Source organism: Oreochromis niloticus, linkage group LG4 (assembly GCF_001858045.2).
Source record: "Oreochromis niloticus isolate F11D_XX linkage group LG4, O_niloticus_UMD_NMBU, whole genome shotgun sequence".
NCBI classification, from domain to species: Eukaryota; Metazoa; Chordata; class Actinopteri; order Cichliformes; family Cichlidae; genus Oreochromis; species Oreochromis niloticus.
In genome coordinates this window covers 34,474,828-34,492,963 of record NC_031969.2, presented here as the reverse complement: position 1 = coordinate 34,492,963, position 18,136 = coordinate 34,474,828, and the positions used below count along the sequence as shown (strand labels likewise).

General features: G+C 40.0%; 1 protein-coding gene and 1 long non-coding RNA gene across 5 annotated transcripts; one reads left to right on the top strand and one right to left on the bottom strand.

The window, feature by feature from the left end:
• Positions 1-5: 5 nt before the first annotated feature.
• LOC100697405 (alpha-(1,3)-fucosyltransferase 9) lies at positions 6-17,202 on the bottom strand. 4 transcript variants are annotated; one of them, XR_003219755.1, is made up of 4 exons: positions 16,558-16,672; positions 2,017-2,956; positions 1,030-1,244; positions 6-44 (listed from the first exon to the last, which is right to left on the bottom strand). XR_003219755.1 is itself a non-coding variant. In XM_005469169.4 (2 exons), exon 2 carries the CDS (start codon positions 2,946-2,948, stop codon positions 1,875-1,877), a length of 1,074 nt encoding a protein of 357 aa, XP_005469226.1. In that variant the 5' UTR covers positions 2,949-2,956; positions 16,750-17,202; the 3' UTR covers positions 1,526-1,874. The 4 variants fall into 4 exon arrangements, 3 of the variants coding, with proteins under 3 accessions (XP_005469226.1, XP_025762284.1, XP_005469227.1); XM_005469169.4 differs by lacking the exons at positions 6-44; positions 1,030-1,244; positions 16,558-16,672 and adding an exon at positions 16,750-17,202 and having other exon boundaries at positions 1,526-2,956; XM_025906499.1 differs by lacking the exons at positions 6-44; positions 1,030-1,244 and having other exon boundaries at positions 1,526-2,956; positions 16,558-16,627.
• On the top strand, positions 8,166-13,359 carry LOC106097192 (gypsy retrotransposon integrase-like protein 1). The gene is made up of 15 exons (XR_003219754.1): positions 8,166-8,569; positions 8,650-8,825; positions 9,035-9,106; positions 9,190-9,423; positions 9,550-9,656; positions 9,736-9,904; positions 11,325-11,435; positions 11,777-11,818; positions 11,906-11,977; positions 12,133-12,198; positions 12,329-12,417; positions 12,516-12,624; positions 12,706-12,814; positions 13,033-13,103; positions 13,222-13,359. It is a non-coding gene; the product is annotated as a gypsy retrotransposon integrase-like protein 1 (long non-coding RNA).
• Positions 17,203-18,136: the final 934 nt, after the last annotated feature.

Here is an 18,136-nt window from a genome sequence, read left to right as displayed (position 1 = left end):
AGCATTCCGAACGAGTCCCGCCGCTTCCGGGACTGACGCTCCACCTGAGGACGGAGGAGAGTCTAAAGTCACAAAGACCCCCAAAAAGCCATTTACCCCATTAAAACTGTATTTAATCCACAGAAACACAATCGTAACCACAAATATTTTATTAAATGTTCTCAGGTTGTAACAACAAAGATCTGTGAAGTTCATGAATATTGTTCCTTCTCTGTTCCATCCTCTGACCTCTGCCCATCATCACGTCGCATCAGTGGGTTTGGAGCTCCTGCAGCGCTGCAGCACCGAGAGGCTGATTGACAGCACAAAGAAGCCACAACACCGGGTCACCTCCAGGATTCCCCTCACTTCCGCTCACTCTGAGCCCCGACAGCGAGGTTAAACCTGTGCATCCCGCCCCCCCCCGCTACCGCTGCCTGCATTAAATTCGGCGGCATTAAATTTGTGCAGCACTGCAGTCTGTTCCTGGAAAAGCCGTTTTTCTGTGCTGATCCACGGTGACGCTCCGCGCTCTGAATGTACGAGTATGTAGCGGGAAAAAGCAAAACGATAAACACGTTTACTTTTTATTTAATTAAACCGTCTTTACCGGAATACATGCATGCCGAATTAAAAAACATGTTGTCAGGTTTATGAAACTTTTTATAGACAACATCCAGTCCAATGTTTGTCTTTGGAAACAAGCAGCAAAACTAATACCAAAGGACTTTCAAAGGAGATCTGACACGAGATTTTGTCCATAACAGGTAAAGTGAATATAAATCTACGTTTTGGCTGGTTACATAACTACTCCAGTCTTTATATAGATGCAGAATTAAACTCTGAGTTGACGTTGTTACCACCTGATGAAATTTAACTTGCATTTGAACATGTGTTTCTGTCACTGAACAAAAGTATCTTAAATTGAACGATTTCTCAATGGAGTTTTGCTTTAACAATCCGCTTTCGCTTTTAAGCAGTCCCTAAAGCAAGCATTAAAAATGAAGGAAGACGCGCTTCCGGGCGGCTCGGGGGAGCCCCGGGACTCACCAGGTCTCTGGGGTTTTCCATCAGGTGGGGTCGTGAAAGGAGGACGCTCTCTGACAGCAGAACCCGCAGGAACAATCATTAAAGACCAGCGGCAGACATGTCAACAAAACAGCAACTGCTTCGCTGCGCAGGCGCTCGACAGGCTGACGCTGATTGGCTGGGGCTCCTGCTTCGTGTATTTTAATAAGAAATGATGAGTCCTCCATCGACCCTTGCTGGTTAGACGGTGAAGCGCCAATAATGAGATAAATACGAACAGGTAAAACAAACAAAGTGTAGAAATAATCGGAACTCCTAACAAACACAATTGCAAAATGTATATAAAGTAAAATTAAAAAGTAAGTAAAATTTTATTTATATAGTACATTTCAAGATTAAATCACAAAGTGCTTCACAGGAGCTAAAACATAAAAACAAAAATCAACCAAAAGCAAGTTCAAAAGATGAGTTTTTAGCTGTTTTTTAAAAGAGACCACTGAGTCCACAGATCTCAAGCTCAATGGAAGAGACTTCCACAGTCTGGGGGCCACAGTTACTAAAGCTCTGCCACCTTTTGTTTTCAGCCTCGTGTTATGGACAGCAAGCAAGCCCTGATCACATGACCTCAGGGACCTGCTGGGGATGTAAGGATGTAAAAGATCACTGATGTATGTTGGCGCTTGTCCATGCAGAGCCCTAAATGTCAAAATCATAATCTTAAACTGCACTCTGAATTATATGCGGAGCCAGTGCAGCTGGATCAGCAGAGGTGTGGCATGGGAGGACTTGGAAGACTTGGTCAAAAAAACCAAAAACCTCACAAAAACAGATTTACTTAATCATTTTATTCCTAACCCTTCAAATCTCTAGCTGCCCCAGAACCACTTATCAAGGTCATTGAATTCCTTGTATTCTTTGTGCCTACGCAAATAATCACAAGTTAAGCATGCATGTTCTACCGGAAATTGGACCTTCCTTGCTTTAAAATGTCGCCTCCACTCAAAGTACCTGAGGTACATTTCCTCATTCTTGTCCAGAAGCAGCAGGTAATCAGCCAGGTCCTTGGGTGAGCTGAAGTCATCGACATGAATGAAGGCGTCTCCCTGGATAAAGTTCTCATAGTTCTGCCTGGTCGGGCCCAGAACCACTGGCACTGTTCCTACTGAGAGTGGGTTGAATAGTTTCTCAGTAATGTAATCCTTGTGTACGGAGTTCTCAAAGGACAGATAGAACTTGCAGCTGGTGATGGTGGGAATGAGGTCATTGTCAGAAATGTACTTTTCAAATGCTCGTCCATATGCATGGACCTTAACATGTTTCTGCAGCTCATTGAAATATTTCACACGGTCGTGCTGTGGGTTCCAGTTGCTCACTATCCAGCAGACCAGCTTGTTTTTACTGGGCGGTACAAAATTCTCCTCGCCCTCTGCTGGTACGATAGTCCCAGAAGGCACTCCAATGTTTGCATCCTGACGGTAGTTGAGAGTCAGATTGAACAGCTTCTGTATCCCAGACAGCTTGGATGAATGTGTTGGTGACTCAAAGTTCATCCATATCCACTTCTGGAAAGATGGCCGCTGCAACTGCGGCAGATTGGACAGGTCACCACTGATGTCTCTGTGATTGATGATGACCCCATGTGACTTACTGTAGAGGTTCCTGTCTGCTGTGATGAAGCAATTATCAATTTCAAAGAGAGAGCTGCAGACGCTGAAGTCAAACTTACTGCCTAAGGACCAGAGCCAGATCAGCACAATGGTGGCATTCTTATCACTCTTGGTGGAGATGAGGTTCTTCACATGTTCTGACACTGACTCTACAGGACAGAACCAGCTTTTATCAGGTTTAAAATACATCAGAAACACAGTCACGAAGACTCCCAGTACAAGTATACCGAGGAGAAGGGGTCGCAGGACTCCGTTAGAAGATCCAGATGCCATACTGTGTTCTAAAAAGGACAGACCACAGAGAACAAACTCAGTAATGTCATGGTCAGCAGGACACAACATCAAGACTGATCACCTTATCATGTTTAGGTTCTCATGACACCAGCTTGTAATAATATCTAATGGATCATTGACTCTGAACAGAATATGTGCCTTTAAATACTTAGTGGAATGAATATGTCTTTATCCTGTCTTCCTTCTCTCACCCCAACCGGTCGCAGCAGATGGCCCCGCCCCTCCCTGAGCCTGGTTCTGCCGGAGGTTTCTTCCTGTTAAAAGGGAGTTTTTCCTTCCAACTGTCGCCAAAGTGCTTGCTCATAGGGGGTCATATGATTGTTGTGTTTGTCTCTGTATGTGTTATTGTAGGATCTACCTTACAATATAAAGCACCTTGAGCTGACTGTTGTTGTGATTTGGCGCTGTATAAATAACATTGAATTGAATTATGAATATGAATAATAAAAATGTGAATATGGGCAGAAATCTGTGCCATCAGAAACTGAATTTGAATAAGTTAAATTTGAATTTGAATTGCTCAGATTGAATCTGAATTGCAACTTGAATAAATGCTTTTAAAAACTGAATATGAATTAGCCTAATTTAAAATTCAATTTATTGGTTTGAAAATGATCATCACTAAATTGAAATTGAATTTTATATTTTGAAAATGAATTGATTTGCTTTGAAACTGCATTTTATCCTTTAAAAATTCAGCTCTCGAATAATTTCAGTTTCAGTTCCAAAATTCAGGTTTTTGGAACTTACATCCGGTTCCGGTTCAAGAGTAAACAAGCGCAGATTAATAGAACTACGTTTTACTAGCGGACTGAAAGTGTTACTGACGGGAATCTACAGCGTCTTGAGCTGAATTAAGACTTCAGAAGTCATTCGTCATGTCGAATGACCAGCGGATAAACTCTCAGGTTGGTAATAAATGTATTACATGTATAAGAACAAGCGTCATGTTAACAAATGATAGCCGTACAGTAACTTATATGCTTATTGTAGCTGTTAGCTAAAAACGCTAATTTAGCCTAGTTTGCCCTGGATTCAGCTTTGACAAACAAACATGATCGACTGTTTCTAGTAGAATTCCAAAGTTGTCATCTTGTACCCTGTCAGAGCCCTGTATGCTTGCAGAGACCCCTACAGTAGGGAAACATGCAAAACAGTGTCCAAACCTTTGTATTTGAGCTTTATTTATGTCTTACACAGCATCCCAACTCTTTAGCTAACTTAACTTTAGCTAAAGTGAATAGTTAGTCTAATTCATTAGTGCAGCATTACTAGATAAAATAAAGATAAAATAAAGCTGTATCTAGGCTGAAGAGAAACAAAGTGCCAGGAGGAGATGGATCTCCTGCAGAATGGTTTAAGCGGTATAGGGACCTTTTGTCACCAAAGCTATTAAAAATTCTAATTTTAATTTAGTTTTAGTTTTAATTCTATCTTGAATGGAGGAGAGACACCAGAATCCTGGAAACAAGCTATCACAGTCTTAAATATAGATTTCACAATATTTATTTCACTCATTGCAAAAAGATGGGAAAATATTATTCCTGACCAGATTAACCATGACCAAAGAGGGTTCATAAGATACAGACAAACACAGGACCATGTAAGAAGAGCACTATACCAAATAAATACTATGTTTCAAAATTAATTTAAATCAGTTGGTTTGAGTTTGGATGCAGAGAAAGCCTTTGATATGGTGCAATGGGAATTTCTTTATTTAGTACTTAAACTATTTGGATGCAAAGAGCAGATCACTGGCTGTTTTTAAAATGCTGTAAAACTGTAGTTGTCAAACTGCCGAGATTAAAATGAATGGAAATCTGTCTAAGGGTAATACGCTGTCGCTGGTGCCCCCCAAGCCCTACCTTGTTTGCATTCTTTATAGAGCCCCTGGCTCAATGGATTAGAGAAGACCAGAAAATCAGGGGTATTTAAGTTAAAGGAGTGGCGTATAAAATATGCTTATATTGCAGATTACATACTTTTGACCTTGTCCAATCCGGACTCCAGTCTCCCCAAACTGATGATGCGCCTTGAACAGTTTAGCCAATACTCAAATTAAATATACACAAAAATGGTAAATGGCCTGTATTTGTATAGTCCCTATGGACCCCAAAGCGCTTTACGCTACAATCAGTCATCCACCCACTCACACACAGGTGATGGCAAGCTACAATGCAGCCACAGCTGCCCTGGGGCGCACTGCCAGAGGCAAGGCTGCCGGACACTGGCGCCACCAGTAGGCAACAGGTGAAGCGTCTTGCCCAAGGACACAGCGACCGAGACTGTCGAACCGGCAACGTTCCGATTACAAGATGAACTGCCAACTCTTGAGCCACGATCACCAAACTCTAACTTACAACTATGTACAAAAAGAAAACATATGTAAAATGTATGATTTCAATTGGAATACTAACAAACTGACACATCACTGCATATCACTATATGTGATGTCTGCAGTTACAGCCACACAGTGGTAATATCAGTGTAGAGGCTTACACATAACACTGCATTCACATTTGTCTTTCTTTAAATATAAGGTTTAATTTACAGGACAATAAATAACTGGTTTTGGTTTAGAATTAATTCATATATTCACATAACACTGCATTCTAAAATAACTGCGCACATTTTAGTTTACACTGTTATGTATGATAAATCTTTGTTTTCTAAGTTACCTTAGTTGCAGCTGCTCCAGTCCCTTGATTGAGGAGCCAAGAGGTGGAAAAGGGGCGGAGCGAGCCTTGATGGAAAACTGCAAATTGGCTCATTCCATAACTCGGGACCATGGGGGGGAATTGGAGATCATTATGTTAGTTTCAGTTAGGTTTTGTGTGTTTTACCCCTTTTTGTGTTTTTTGTGGGCTGATCAGCCACTATTTAAGTTTCCCCTTTGTCTCGTTTAGTTAGGTCAGTTTGTCTGAGTTATCAGTATTGTTTGTTTGTTTTTCACTTTGAGTAGAGTTCTGTTATTTTGACCTCTTTTATGGGCCCAAGATTTTGATTTTATGTATGATTTAACAAACTATGTTTTTGGGTAAAAAAAAAACAAAACAAAAAATCCTTTTTTAACCTTTTTTAACTTTAACCTGTGCCTAAGTTTCCTTCGCTGCTCGGTCCATCACACCATACCAAAGGATTTGACAGAAGTTTATAACTTAAAATATAATGCTATCACACAAAATATAAAAGAGGACTCAGGAAGATGGGCACCTTTGACAACTGGTCTGTATGGTTGATTAGACGGGGTAAAATATTCATTTTACCCCGTCTATTGTTTCTTTTTCAATCCCTGCCAATTGGAATCCCCCCAAAACAATTCAATGAGTGGAAAAAAAATGATCTCGGAATCCATCCATCCATCCATTCGCTTCCACTTATCCTTTTCAGGGTCGCGGGGGGCGCTGGAGCCTATCCCAGCTGTCATAGGGCGAGAAGCGGGATACACCCTGGACAGGTCGCCAGTCTGTCGCAGGGCCAACACACAGGGACAGACAACCATTCGCACTCACATTCACTCGCACATTTACACCTAGTGGCAATTTGGATTATCCAATTAACCTATCCCCACAAGCTGCATGTCTTTGGACGGTGGGAGGAAGCCGGAGTACCCGGAGAGAACCCACGCAAACACGGGGAGAACATGCAAACTCCACACAGAAAGACCCCGGCCTGATGGTAGAATTGAACTCAGGACCTTCTTGCTGTGCGGCAACAGTGCTAACCACTGTGCCACCGTGCTGCCCTCACAATTTATTTGGCAAGGTAAAAAACCCTGTTAACGACTTAAGACTCTACAGTTACCAAAGACCAAGGTGGATTATCCTTACCTAGCTTGGAGGACTATTACAATGCAGCACAGCTTCAATGTTGGGTTGTGAAGTAGCTTTAAATATCTGGATTAAACAAAGTACAATATTCAATTTGCTAACACTAAGACGAGTAGGATATGATACAGACTGTACACCAGCACATTTGGACAGGGTCTTTAGACAATGGACTTGGAAGGGTATTACAGCATACTGTGTAATCTCAACTAAAACAGACATGGACAGTAAGATTGGGAGATATGTAAACAACCAACAATTGTCAGTCCAGTAACGGCGATAGGCGATATATTCATGCATGCACAAACTTTTTTTGAAGGGCGGAGCAATGTAATCATGCACGGGCTGATATGCGCGTTTAGAACACAGAAGAAGTCCAAACATTAGTGATGTGCGATACCACTGATTTCCTTTCCGATCCGATACCAAGTCAAATTCAGGGTGGTAACGACGATACTGATCCGATACCGATACTTTGTACAAAAACTTATTTTATTTATTGTATCTTTTATTGTATCTCAAATTACAGCTTCATAATGATTAAAGGGCATCAGATTACTTGTTCTTATCGCTTAATAATGCACAATTATCATACAGAAATAAAAAAACTGAAGTTGTGCGCTATTTGAACATGTTGCCTGCCTGCAGCACTAAAGGACTCTGTGAGAGACGTCTGTCTCGCCCTGGCAGCACCTGTCCCTCTCCTCCTCTTCAGTTCGCCTCAACATACACTCGTCATATTCTGTGATAGGATTTACTCTGAGGTGTCTGATGAGGTTAGTGGTGTTGCCACAACACCTCACTGTCTTGCCACATGTATCGCAAACCACGTCTCGGCTGTTTGTGGTGGTAAAATACGTCCACACATGACTCCATTTACGCTCAGCCATTGTTGTGAGTGCGCACGCCAAGCGGCTACGACACATTTATACAGCCGTATTTCGCACTTGACTATGCAAGGCGGAAAAATAAGTAGTTCCTTCCAATGTAGACAATCTGAATGATATAGTTTCTTTCCTCTGTGTTCCTGTAAATGATAAACTACAAATTTACCCTAAATTACTAAAATATCAATATTTTAATATGAGAATCAATTCTAGAACATAAATGACTGGTATCGGAGGAATCGATATTTCAGTATCGATCCGCACATCACTACCAAACATGAACAATAGTGATGGGAATTTCGGCTCTTTTTAGAGAACCGGTGTTCTGACAAAACGTCCTACCTATCAAGCTGTCCTACCTGTTGTTACTGCGCATGCGCACAATTCAAAACGGCCATATTTCCGGTTTAAATAGTACACGCCTATTATTTCATCCTACCCCGATCTTGTGCCGATCTCGTTGCTTCGAAAAAAGGTTTGTATTAAAAGTTTTACTTCTTTATTACAGATGATAATTGTTTACCTTAAGCTGCTCAATCGAAGTCATATTCCAAGTGTTTAGTTGGTGCTTTTAAAATTTATTTTAGTCCTCCTGCAGTTACTGGACACCACTCGCCATTGTTATGTTGGATAAACGCTCCGTTGTTATGTCGAAGAAAGTACTTTTGCACCACATACTTGTTAATTGCGTGATAACGTTGTGTAGTCGTTTTATTTACTGTATGGATTCCGAAGCCATGTTGAAATTGTCCGATTTTCTCCTTAGTTATGGAGAACAAATACGAGGAACTGCTCATGTTTCTGTCTGTTGGGTCCTACCCATCTGAATACGATAAGTCCCAGAGGCAAACCCTTAGGAGATACGCCGCAAAATTCAGGCTGAAGGGTCAGTATTGTAATGTAAATAACTAAATGTAATTATTGGTTAAATACATGTTATAATTATTTTACATTTTTTAAATATAGGTGGAGTGCTCTTGTTTGGAAACAGGAGAGTGATAAAAACAAAAGAAGAAGCCATGGGACTATTTCAAGAGTTTCATTCAAGTCCCATCGGTGGACACACTGGTGTACTCAAGACTCGAACTGCAATGTGTTCCAGATTTTACTGGTATGGAATGTCGGTTGACATTGTTAATTGGGTATGTATTTTTAAGTTGTCATTTATATATAGTATGTTAATAGTGCACCAATAGAATGCACAGTTATCCTGAAGACCCGTACCAGATTGATGTACAGTAATTAACACTGTATCGCCACTTGATCAAGTATTTTTATAGAACATTAGCAATTTTGTTGTTTAATTAATTGCGATTGTTGGATAATATAAAGATCATTCAATATGTTTAAGGTCCTGGCTTGTGACCAGTGTCAAAAAATGGGAAAACCATTGGCTGCTGTGCAACCACTGCAGTGTATAAAGGTAAATATCAGTAGCATTTTAGTAGAAAATAGTAATGTTATCATGTACATTATATATTAGTGTGATTCTTTTATCACTGACAGGTGTCACGTGTCTGGGAGCTAATCGGAATAGATCTAACTGGACCTCTTCCAAAAACGTCTAGTGGCTTCCAGTACATTATGACTGCAACAGACTATTTTTCAAAATGGGTTGAGGCTTTTCCATTAAAAAGCAAAAGTGCTGCTGAGGTAGCTCATCAGTTGTGCTCAATCATATATAGACATGGCTGTCCAAAACGAATTTTATCCGACCAAGGAAGGGAATTTGTTAACGAGGTAAGTGTTAAGTTTACTTTTCCATACCTCTTTAGGTAAATACTTGGCCACAGTGTGCCAAGTAGCTGCCAGGCCAAAGGTTTTGTGTGATTGTTTTTAAAAAACAATTTTCTTTTTTCTTTGAAGCTCAACTCAAGACTTTGCAGCTTAATGAAAATAGATAGAAGTGTCACAGCAGCGCATCACCCTCAGACAAATGGCCTCGACGAAAAGACAAATGACAACATAAAAAGGTATGTTTTATTTGTATGTAACATTTCATTTGCTTTTAAGACACTGTCACTATTGTGGTTTTTTTATGTCCACATGTAGAGCCCTGAGAAAATTAGTCAACAGTCAACAGAATGACTGGGATGTGTATCTGGATGCTACACTGTTTTCTTTGAGGTCCAAGGTCCACACCACAACCAAATACACACCATTCCGTTTAATGTATGGGAGAGAAGCTACGTATCCTTCTGAAGTTCCTGTCGAAGTCCCAGTAAGTGTTATTAAGGAATTTTATTTATGCAACAACTATGATAATGCATAAATTAAATGTAATCTTAATTGGAAATTGTGCATATTGATATTGGCTGCAGCTTTAATCTTCTCTGCTTAACTTCTATATGCAAGATACATTTAAAAGATAAAGTAAGTGACTAGTTCTTCTTTATGTTTGTTTCTTTATGTAAAGTAATAAATGTTGAGGAGACCTTTAAGTATAATGTGTTCACCTATGGAAGTGTATCAAGAGGAAAAAGTGACTATACAAAAAATGATATGAGTCCATCTTTGTGGCTTTCTGTGCTCAAAGCTTTATAATAGTATATTTACTATTAAACATGAGTTATTATAGTTAGAATTTTCAGTTCATGTTTCACATGCATTATTTGTCTTTATGATTTTAATTGTAATTTAAAACGTGAACATTTTAGCTGCCCTCCATCATTCTCCCTGAGGAGTCGAGTTACGGTGACTTTGTATCTTCTACAAGAGACGCACAAGAGCAAGTTAAAAAAACTGTCGAGGACAATATGGCAAAGTCCCAAGACTTACAAAAGGAAGCCTATGCCAGACGAGTCCAGAAGAAGTACAGAAACCTCGTGTACAACGTTGGAGATGAAGTTCTTCTCTTGAACATGAGGAAATGTGGAAGGAAGGGAGGAAGGTTTGATCCAGATTTTTCAGGACCCTACACCATTCAAGACATCGCTGGCAAATGTGTGAGATTAAAAAACACGGAAGGAGCAACTTTAAAAAATCACTACAGCATTGACCATATCAAGCCGTACAGAAGAAGCCACCATGTAAATGTCAGTGACAATGAAAAATACCCAACTCACAGTCAGACAGTGAACAGCAGCACAGACCTGAAGATGCCCCCCTGCCATCCTCCTGCTGACCCTCAGTGCCAGCAAAGTCCAGAGGATACCAGACCCTCTATTATTCATTATGCACCCAAAACGGCTGACAAAAGTTGTTGCTCCCACAAGGAGTTTATTTCTGTTCCAGGACCAGAAACGCGTGAACAAGAACTTCCCTCCCGGAAACAAAGCTTAGAAAGTGAAGGTGGCATAGTGAACAACTCTTTTTGACCCGTTGGTCATTTGTTGCCAGTTTGGCGTTGCAACTTGATTGACCATTGCATGACTTTGTTTGCATTTTGCAGTCTTCAACTCATATTGGATGTAAAGAAACATGCAACATGCACTGAGCTTGTGGAAGTCTGGAAATGGATCTGCCTGTCAGTAATTTTCTCTTTTGCCCACCCGCTGTACCTTTCCTATTTCTCTGCATGAAAATGCACGTTTATTGTGTTGACTTTTTTCCTGTTGTGGCCCGTTGGCCTTTACCCGGCTTTTCCACTAAAAATCTCATGCATGCCTGAGCTAACTTATCATATTTTTCTTTCAGTAAAGAGGCTATGGGCTGCAAAGGATACTGGGCGCTTGGAATCAGTTGTTGGACCATACAAGTTATTTGATTCCTCTTTTCGAACACTGCAGGGGTCACGGTGGCTTTCTGATGAGGTAAGATAACTTATCATTATTGACTCTGATTTTGAAGTGCTCTCCTTCTGAAGCATTTGCAGTGCAGACACCATTAATAGTTTAAACTGTGCGGGTAGGTGGGGGGGTTTATATAGCAAAACTCTGATAAGGTTTCACCCATTCACTTCCATAGAAAAGATTGTTATCAACCACAACACAGATGTTGTGACATCTGTGACATCATAATACCCAGTTCCAGTATATGCAGAAAGAACCTTTATCAGCAATTATATTTCTTTCCAAGTTTTTGTGTACAGCACTCAAACAGTTACTTCAAAAATTGTTGCTGCTGGTGTATAAACTCTAACTTTTCAAAACAGGTCATTGATGCACACCTGCACCGTGTCACTGAGAGACGAAAGGTAAGTAAGAAATGTCCTTTGCCCAGTTATTTTGAAATACAAAAAAATGTATTTACTGTTCTGTAACATTGTTGTATACTTATACAGAATGCTGTACACCTGCTCTGTTCAGTAGTTGCAAGCTCGTTGTTTTCTGGGCAGTTCAGATGCCTCACCAAGGTAAGTTGAAAGTTCAGAAGTGGTCCAAAAAGTTGACCCATTTCTATTTCTGAGGACAGAGTTCGGTTCCTTTAAACAAGACTATATTTGAAAAACACCCTGAGACGCACGGTACCTAAGTAAATCGAAATGACTCTGCACTTCCAATCCCACAGATGAAGTTCCCAGTTGAAGACATGTGGCTGTGCCCTGTGAACTTTGGTACACACTGGATTCTTGTGGTATGTGTTTATTTAGTTATTAATTTGCATAATTTGTTGGGAAGCAGTTTCTTGCTCAAAGTGTTATTCTTAAATAGGTTTTCAGTGGCAAAAACTATTGTAATTTTTAATTTATTAACTTTTTCTTTAGATTGTCCACATTTCTGCACAGAAAATACTGCCCATAGACCCCATGGGGAATGAAGGTGTTTATGACAGGAAAATTCTGCGCAACTGGAGGTATGTATGATACTGAGGTATTATTCTTGTATGTTTTATGTTCAGGTATTAAACATAAAATATTTCTTGTTTCATTACAAACATTTTTGTTCAACTAGGAATTTTCTGAGGATGAGAGGGCATGAAGACACCATGGAGTGGCAGTTACACACTATGCAACACAACAAGCAACAGGATTCCAGCAGTTGCGGAGTTTTGCTGTTAAAGGTAACCCTTATTCAAATGAGTCCATTTATTGTTAGCTACAATTAGGACTTTACATTATAATAATAATGAGAAATCTCACAGTTTGCAGAACAGTACCTTGCTTTTGGAGAGGTCAGTGAGGTGTTAACCACTACAGAAGCAGTTGTGCTGGAGCGAATGCAGATAGCTTGCACCCTACTTGAACATCGAGGTAAGTCCAGTAAAGTCCTTATCACATTAGAGTGTGTACTTCCAATTTAAATAGTGCTTTTCAAACATTTTCAGATAAGACCCTTCTTAAAGTCTAATTAAAAAAAATTCAGGGGACTAATTTGCCATGAAGTATTTGTGGAAAAAATGTACTATTATTTTTTTTTAATTAATCAATAAATAATGTTTGATTAAAACCTAACCATGAATGTGTTTCAGGGAACGCTGAGGACTACTGCATTGTTTGTTCTATGTTAGATGCTGATGCTGACCGCAGCATGATTGAAATGGTAAAACAAAACAAAAGAAACACATAAGTCTTAGTATCATTACTTGCTCATCATGTTTAAAATGTTGACTAATAGTATTCACCAAACATAATATGAGCTATTTATTTTTCCTTTCCAGGTGCAGTGTCAATCTTGCCAAAGATGGGCACATTTTGCATGTGCAAAATATAAAGAGAGCAACCAAGAATATAAATGCAAAAAATGTAAGGAAAATACATAACAACTTCAAATAAAAACAGCTGTCTTTTCCCCTCCATGTCTCTTTGTATTCTTTGTCAACATTAGATGATTGTGTGCTGGAGGCACGTTTTGATACCTAAATAAATCCAAGCAGGAAGCATGTTTTGATAGTGTGATTTGGCCATCTGAACGTCCTACCTAAATAAATCCAAGCAGGAAGCATGTTTTGATAGTGTGATTTGACCATCTGAACATCCTACCTAAATAAATCCAAGCAGGAAGCATGTTTTGATAGTGTGATTTGGCCATCTGAACGTCCTACCTAAATAAATCCAAGCAGGAAGCATGTTTTGATAGTGTGATTTGGCCATCTGAACGTCCTACCTAAATAAATCCAAGCAGGAAGCATGTTTTGATAGTGTGATTTGGCCATCTGAACGTCCTACCTAAATAAATCCAAGCAGGAAGCATGTTTTAATAGTGTGATTTGGCCATCTGAACATCCTACCTAAATAAATCCAAGCAGGAAGCATGTTTTAATAGTGTGATTTGGCCATCTGAACATCCTACCTAAATAAATCCAAGCAGGAAGCATGTTTTAATAGTGTGATTTGGCCATCTGAACGTCCTACCTAAATAAATCCAAGCAGGAAGCATGTTTTGATAGTGTGATGTGACCATCTGAACATCCTACCTAAATAAATCCAAGCTGGAAGCATGTTTTAATAGTGTGATTTGGCCATCTGAACGTCGTACCTAAATAAATCCAAGCAGGAAGCATGTTTTGATAGTGTGATGTGACCATCTGAACATCCTACCTAAATAAATCCAAGCAGGAAGCATGTTTTGATAGTGTGATTTGGCCATCTGAACGTCCTACCTAAATAAATCCAAGCAGGAAGCATGTTTTGATAGTGTGATTTGGCCATCTGAACGTCCTACCTAAATAAATCCAAGCAGGAAGCATGTTTTAATAGTGTGATTTGGCCATCTGAACATCCTACCTAAATAAATCCAAGCAGGAAGCATGTTTTGATAGTGTGATTTGGCCATCTGAACGTCCTACCTAAATAAATCCAAGCAGGAAGCATGTTTTAATAGTGTGATTTGGCCATCTGAACATCCTACCTAAATAAATCCAAGCAGGAAGCATGTTTTAATAGTGTGATTTGGCCATCTGAACGTCCTACCTAAATAAATCCAAGCAGGAAGCATGTTTTGATAGTGTGATTTGGCCATCTGAACGTCCTACCTAAATAAATCCAAGCAGGAAGCATGTTTTGATAGTGTGATTTGGCCATCTGAACATCCTACCTAAATAAATCCAAGCAGGAAGCATGTTTTAATAGTGTGATTTGGCCATCTGAACGTCCTACCTAAATAAATCCAAGCAGGAAGCATGTTTTCATAGTGTGATTTGGCCATCTGAACGTCCTACCTAAATAAATCCAAGCAGGAAGCATGTTTTGATAGTGTGATTTGGCCATCTGAACGTCCTACCTAAATAAATCCAAGCAGGAAGCATGTTTTGATAGTGTGATTTGGCCATCTGAACGTCCTACCTAAATAAATCCAAGCAGGAAGCATGTTTTCATAGTGTGATTTGGCCATCTGAACGTCCTACCTAAATAAATCCAAGCAGGAAGCATGTTTTCATAGTGTGATTTGACCATCTGAACATCCTACCTAAATAAATCCAAGCAGGAAGCATGTTTTCATAGTGTGATTTGGCCATCTGAACGTCCTACCTAAATAAATCCAAGCAGGAAGCATGTTTTCATAGTGTGATTTGGCCATCTGAACGTCCTACCTAAATAAATCCAAGCAGGAAGCATGTTTTCATAGTGTGATTTGACCATCTGAACGTCCTACCTAAATAAATCCAAGCAGGAAGCATGTTTTCATAGTGTGATTTGACCATCTGAACGTCCTACCTAAATAAATCCAAGCAGGAAGCATGTTTTGATAGTGTGATTTGACCATCTGAACGTCCTACCTAAATAAATCCAAGCAGGAAGCATGTTTTCATAGTGTGATTTGACCATCTGAACGTCCTACCTAAATAAATCCAAGCAGGAAGCATGTTTTGATAGTGTGATTTGGCCATCTGAACATCCTACCTAAATAAATCCAAGCAGGAAGCATGTTTTGATAGTGTGATTTGGCCATCTGAACGTCCTACCTAAATAAATCCAAGCAGGAAGCATGTTTTGATAGTGTGATTTGGCCATCTGAACATCCTACCTAAATAAATCCAAGCAGGAAGCATGTTTTGATAGTGTGATTTGGCCATCTGAACGTCCTACCTAAATAAATCCAAGCAGGAAGCACGTTTTGATAGTGTGATTTGGCCATCTGAACATCCTACCTAAATAAATCCAAGCAGGAAGCATGTTTTGATAGTGTGATTTGGCCATCTGAACATCCTACCTAAATAAATCCAAGCAGGAAGCATGTTTTGATAGTGTGATTTGGCCATCTGAACGTCCTACCTAAATAAATCCAAGCAGGAAGCACGTTTTGATAGTGTGATTTGGCCATCTGAACGTCCTACCTAAATAAATCCAAGCAGGAAGCAGGTTTTGATAGTGTGATTTGGCCATCTGAACATCCTACCTAAATAAATCCAAGCAGGAAGCACGTTTTGATAGTGTGATTTGGCCATCTGAACGTCCTACCTAAATAAATCCAAGCAGGAAGCATGTTTTGATAGTGTGATTTGGCCATCTGAACGTCCTACCTAAATAAATCCAAGCAGGAAGCATGTTTTCATAGTGTGATTTGACCATCTGAACATCCTACCTAAATAAATCCAAGCAGGAAGCATGTTTTGATAGTGTGATTTGGCCATCTGAACGTCCTACCTAAATAAATCCAAGCAGGAAGCATGTTTTGATAGTGTGATTTGGCCATCTGAACGTCCTACCTAAATAAATCCAAGCAGGAAGCATGTTTTCATAGTGTGATTTGGCCATCTGAACATCCTACCTATAGATATGTACGATGGAGCCATTAACCACGTAAGGTAGCATATTCTGATAAGGTAGCACGGATTGATAGACAAGACCATAAATTTACGCTACGGTAGCGCTACGGTATGTTTTGACAAGGTAGGACGTTTTGTCAGAACACCGGCTCTTTCGGCTCCCAACCGGCTCTTCAGGTTGTTTTGCTGCTTTAATTAATTTATTATCAACAACAATATCAAATTATGCACAAAATTAATTTCTAATGTAAAACAAAATGTTTTGTATTGTTAGGGATCCTAACTCACCAGCCTGGCTAGCGAACTGTGGAGAGGACATGAGGACATAAAGACACCGCGACATGTGGGAGAAATGGACATTTTTGATAAGGAGGGTTAGACAGCACGTGTAGAGAGAGTTCAACAATACTGTCTGGCTAATATAGTAGATGATGAGAGGAAAGAGGCGGTGTTACTGAGTGTAATGGAGCAAAAACTTACAACTTGTTGCTTCACCAGACAAAAGACTCAAGGAGATCACAGAGTTGCTCCGAAGCCACTTCGGACCGAAGACGGTGGTTAAATCCGCACGGTTTCGGTTTCGATTCCACTTCGGAGTACATCACGGAACTGTGACGCACGGTGAGATGCGCCGAGAGACGGCACGCACAATGAAAGCGCACAGAAACGTCAACCTCACGCTGCGATGTAGCGAACCCCGCCGAATCAAGGATGACACTTTACTAATGAATTTTCAGGTTTAATGGCAATAAACCCTCAATCTCACCGTAAGAGCGTGTAAGGTAAAATCCAAAACCGTAAACGTTTGCAGCATAAAACAACCTTCTACATGACAAACTTAACAAATGCGCAGTTTCTGCACGCAAAATATTTAAACGTACTTATTTACATCATAACCGCGGCTTGTGCTTCTGCCACAGAATAAGTTCCACGTTATGGTAACATGTTCCAACACCCCCCTCCCCGCCCCCAATCGCGCCGACTACAGTTATAAAGGAAGTCGTTCCTTCAAAATAATAGCATCATAACTCAAACAGGAAGTTAATCCCAGCTGATAGTAAATAAATGCGATAAGCGCCAAAATAAGTTGCAAGCAAATAAATAAAAGTATTTAGGGTCATTTACAACAGATGTGCTTAAGATGCGGCTGGTTTAACGATAAAGAATCTCTGTAACAAAAACGGGCATCATGAAGAAGATATGCAAATCAAAGCAGTATGATGAAAAGAAACATGTGCAAAGAGAGAAAGCTGCATGAAGGACATGAGACAGACTCAAACGATTCTCAGGAGGATTTGGCATGCCTACAGCTGTTCAGTGGTCCCTCGCTATAACGCGGTTCACTTTTCGTTCATGCCTGTCTGAGAAAGTGTATAAAGTGTGTAGTGGGAGGTTTTACAGCCTTAAAACATCTATAATAATTGTAAAAAATAAAGTTGGCTACTTCACGGATTTATTTTTGGAACGTCACTCCCGCGATAAACGAGGGACCACTGTACACAATACAAGAGGAAGATAATGATGCAATATGGGTCACACCAAAAATACAAGGGGTTGAGTTACAGATTGAACTGGATGCTGGGTCTGCCCTCTCATTGATCTCATATGAAGTGAGGGTTTGTTTGCTGCGCTTCATATCTCTTCATATCTTCATATCTCCTGCTCGTTGATGTGTGTGTGTGTGCACATGCTCGGTGCAAAAAACCCTGCCACCTACTGTAGTGGATGTGCAATTACACTTTATTCTAGTACAGCAAAAAAAGCATGTTCCTCGCGGTCACACATGCCCCCAGAAGCTATGTTTGGTGGCCAGACATCGACTGTGCAGTAGAGAATATTGCTAAATCCTGCACTGGTCATCAGCAGA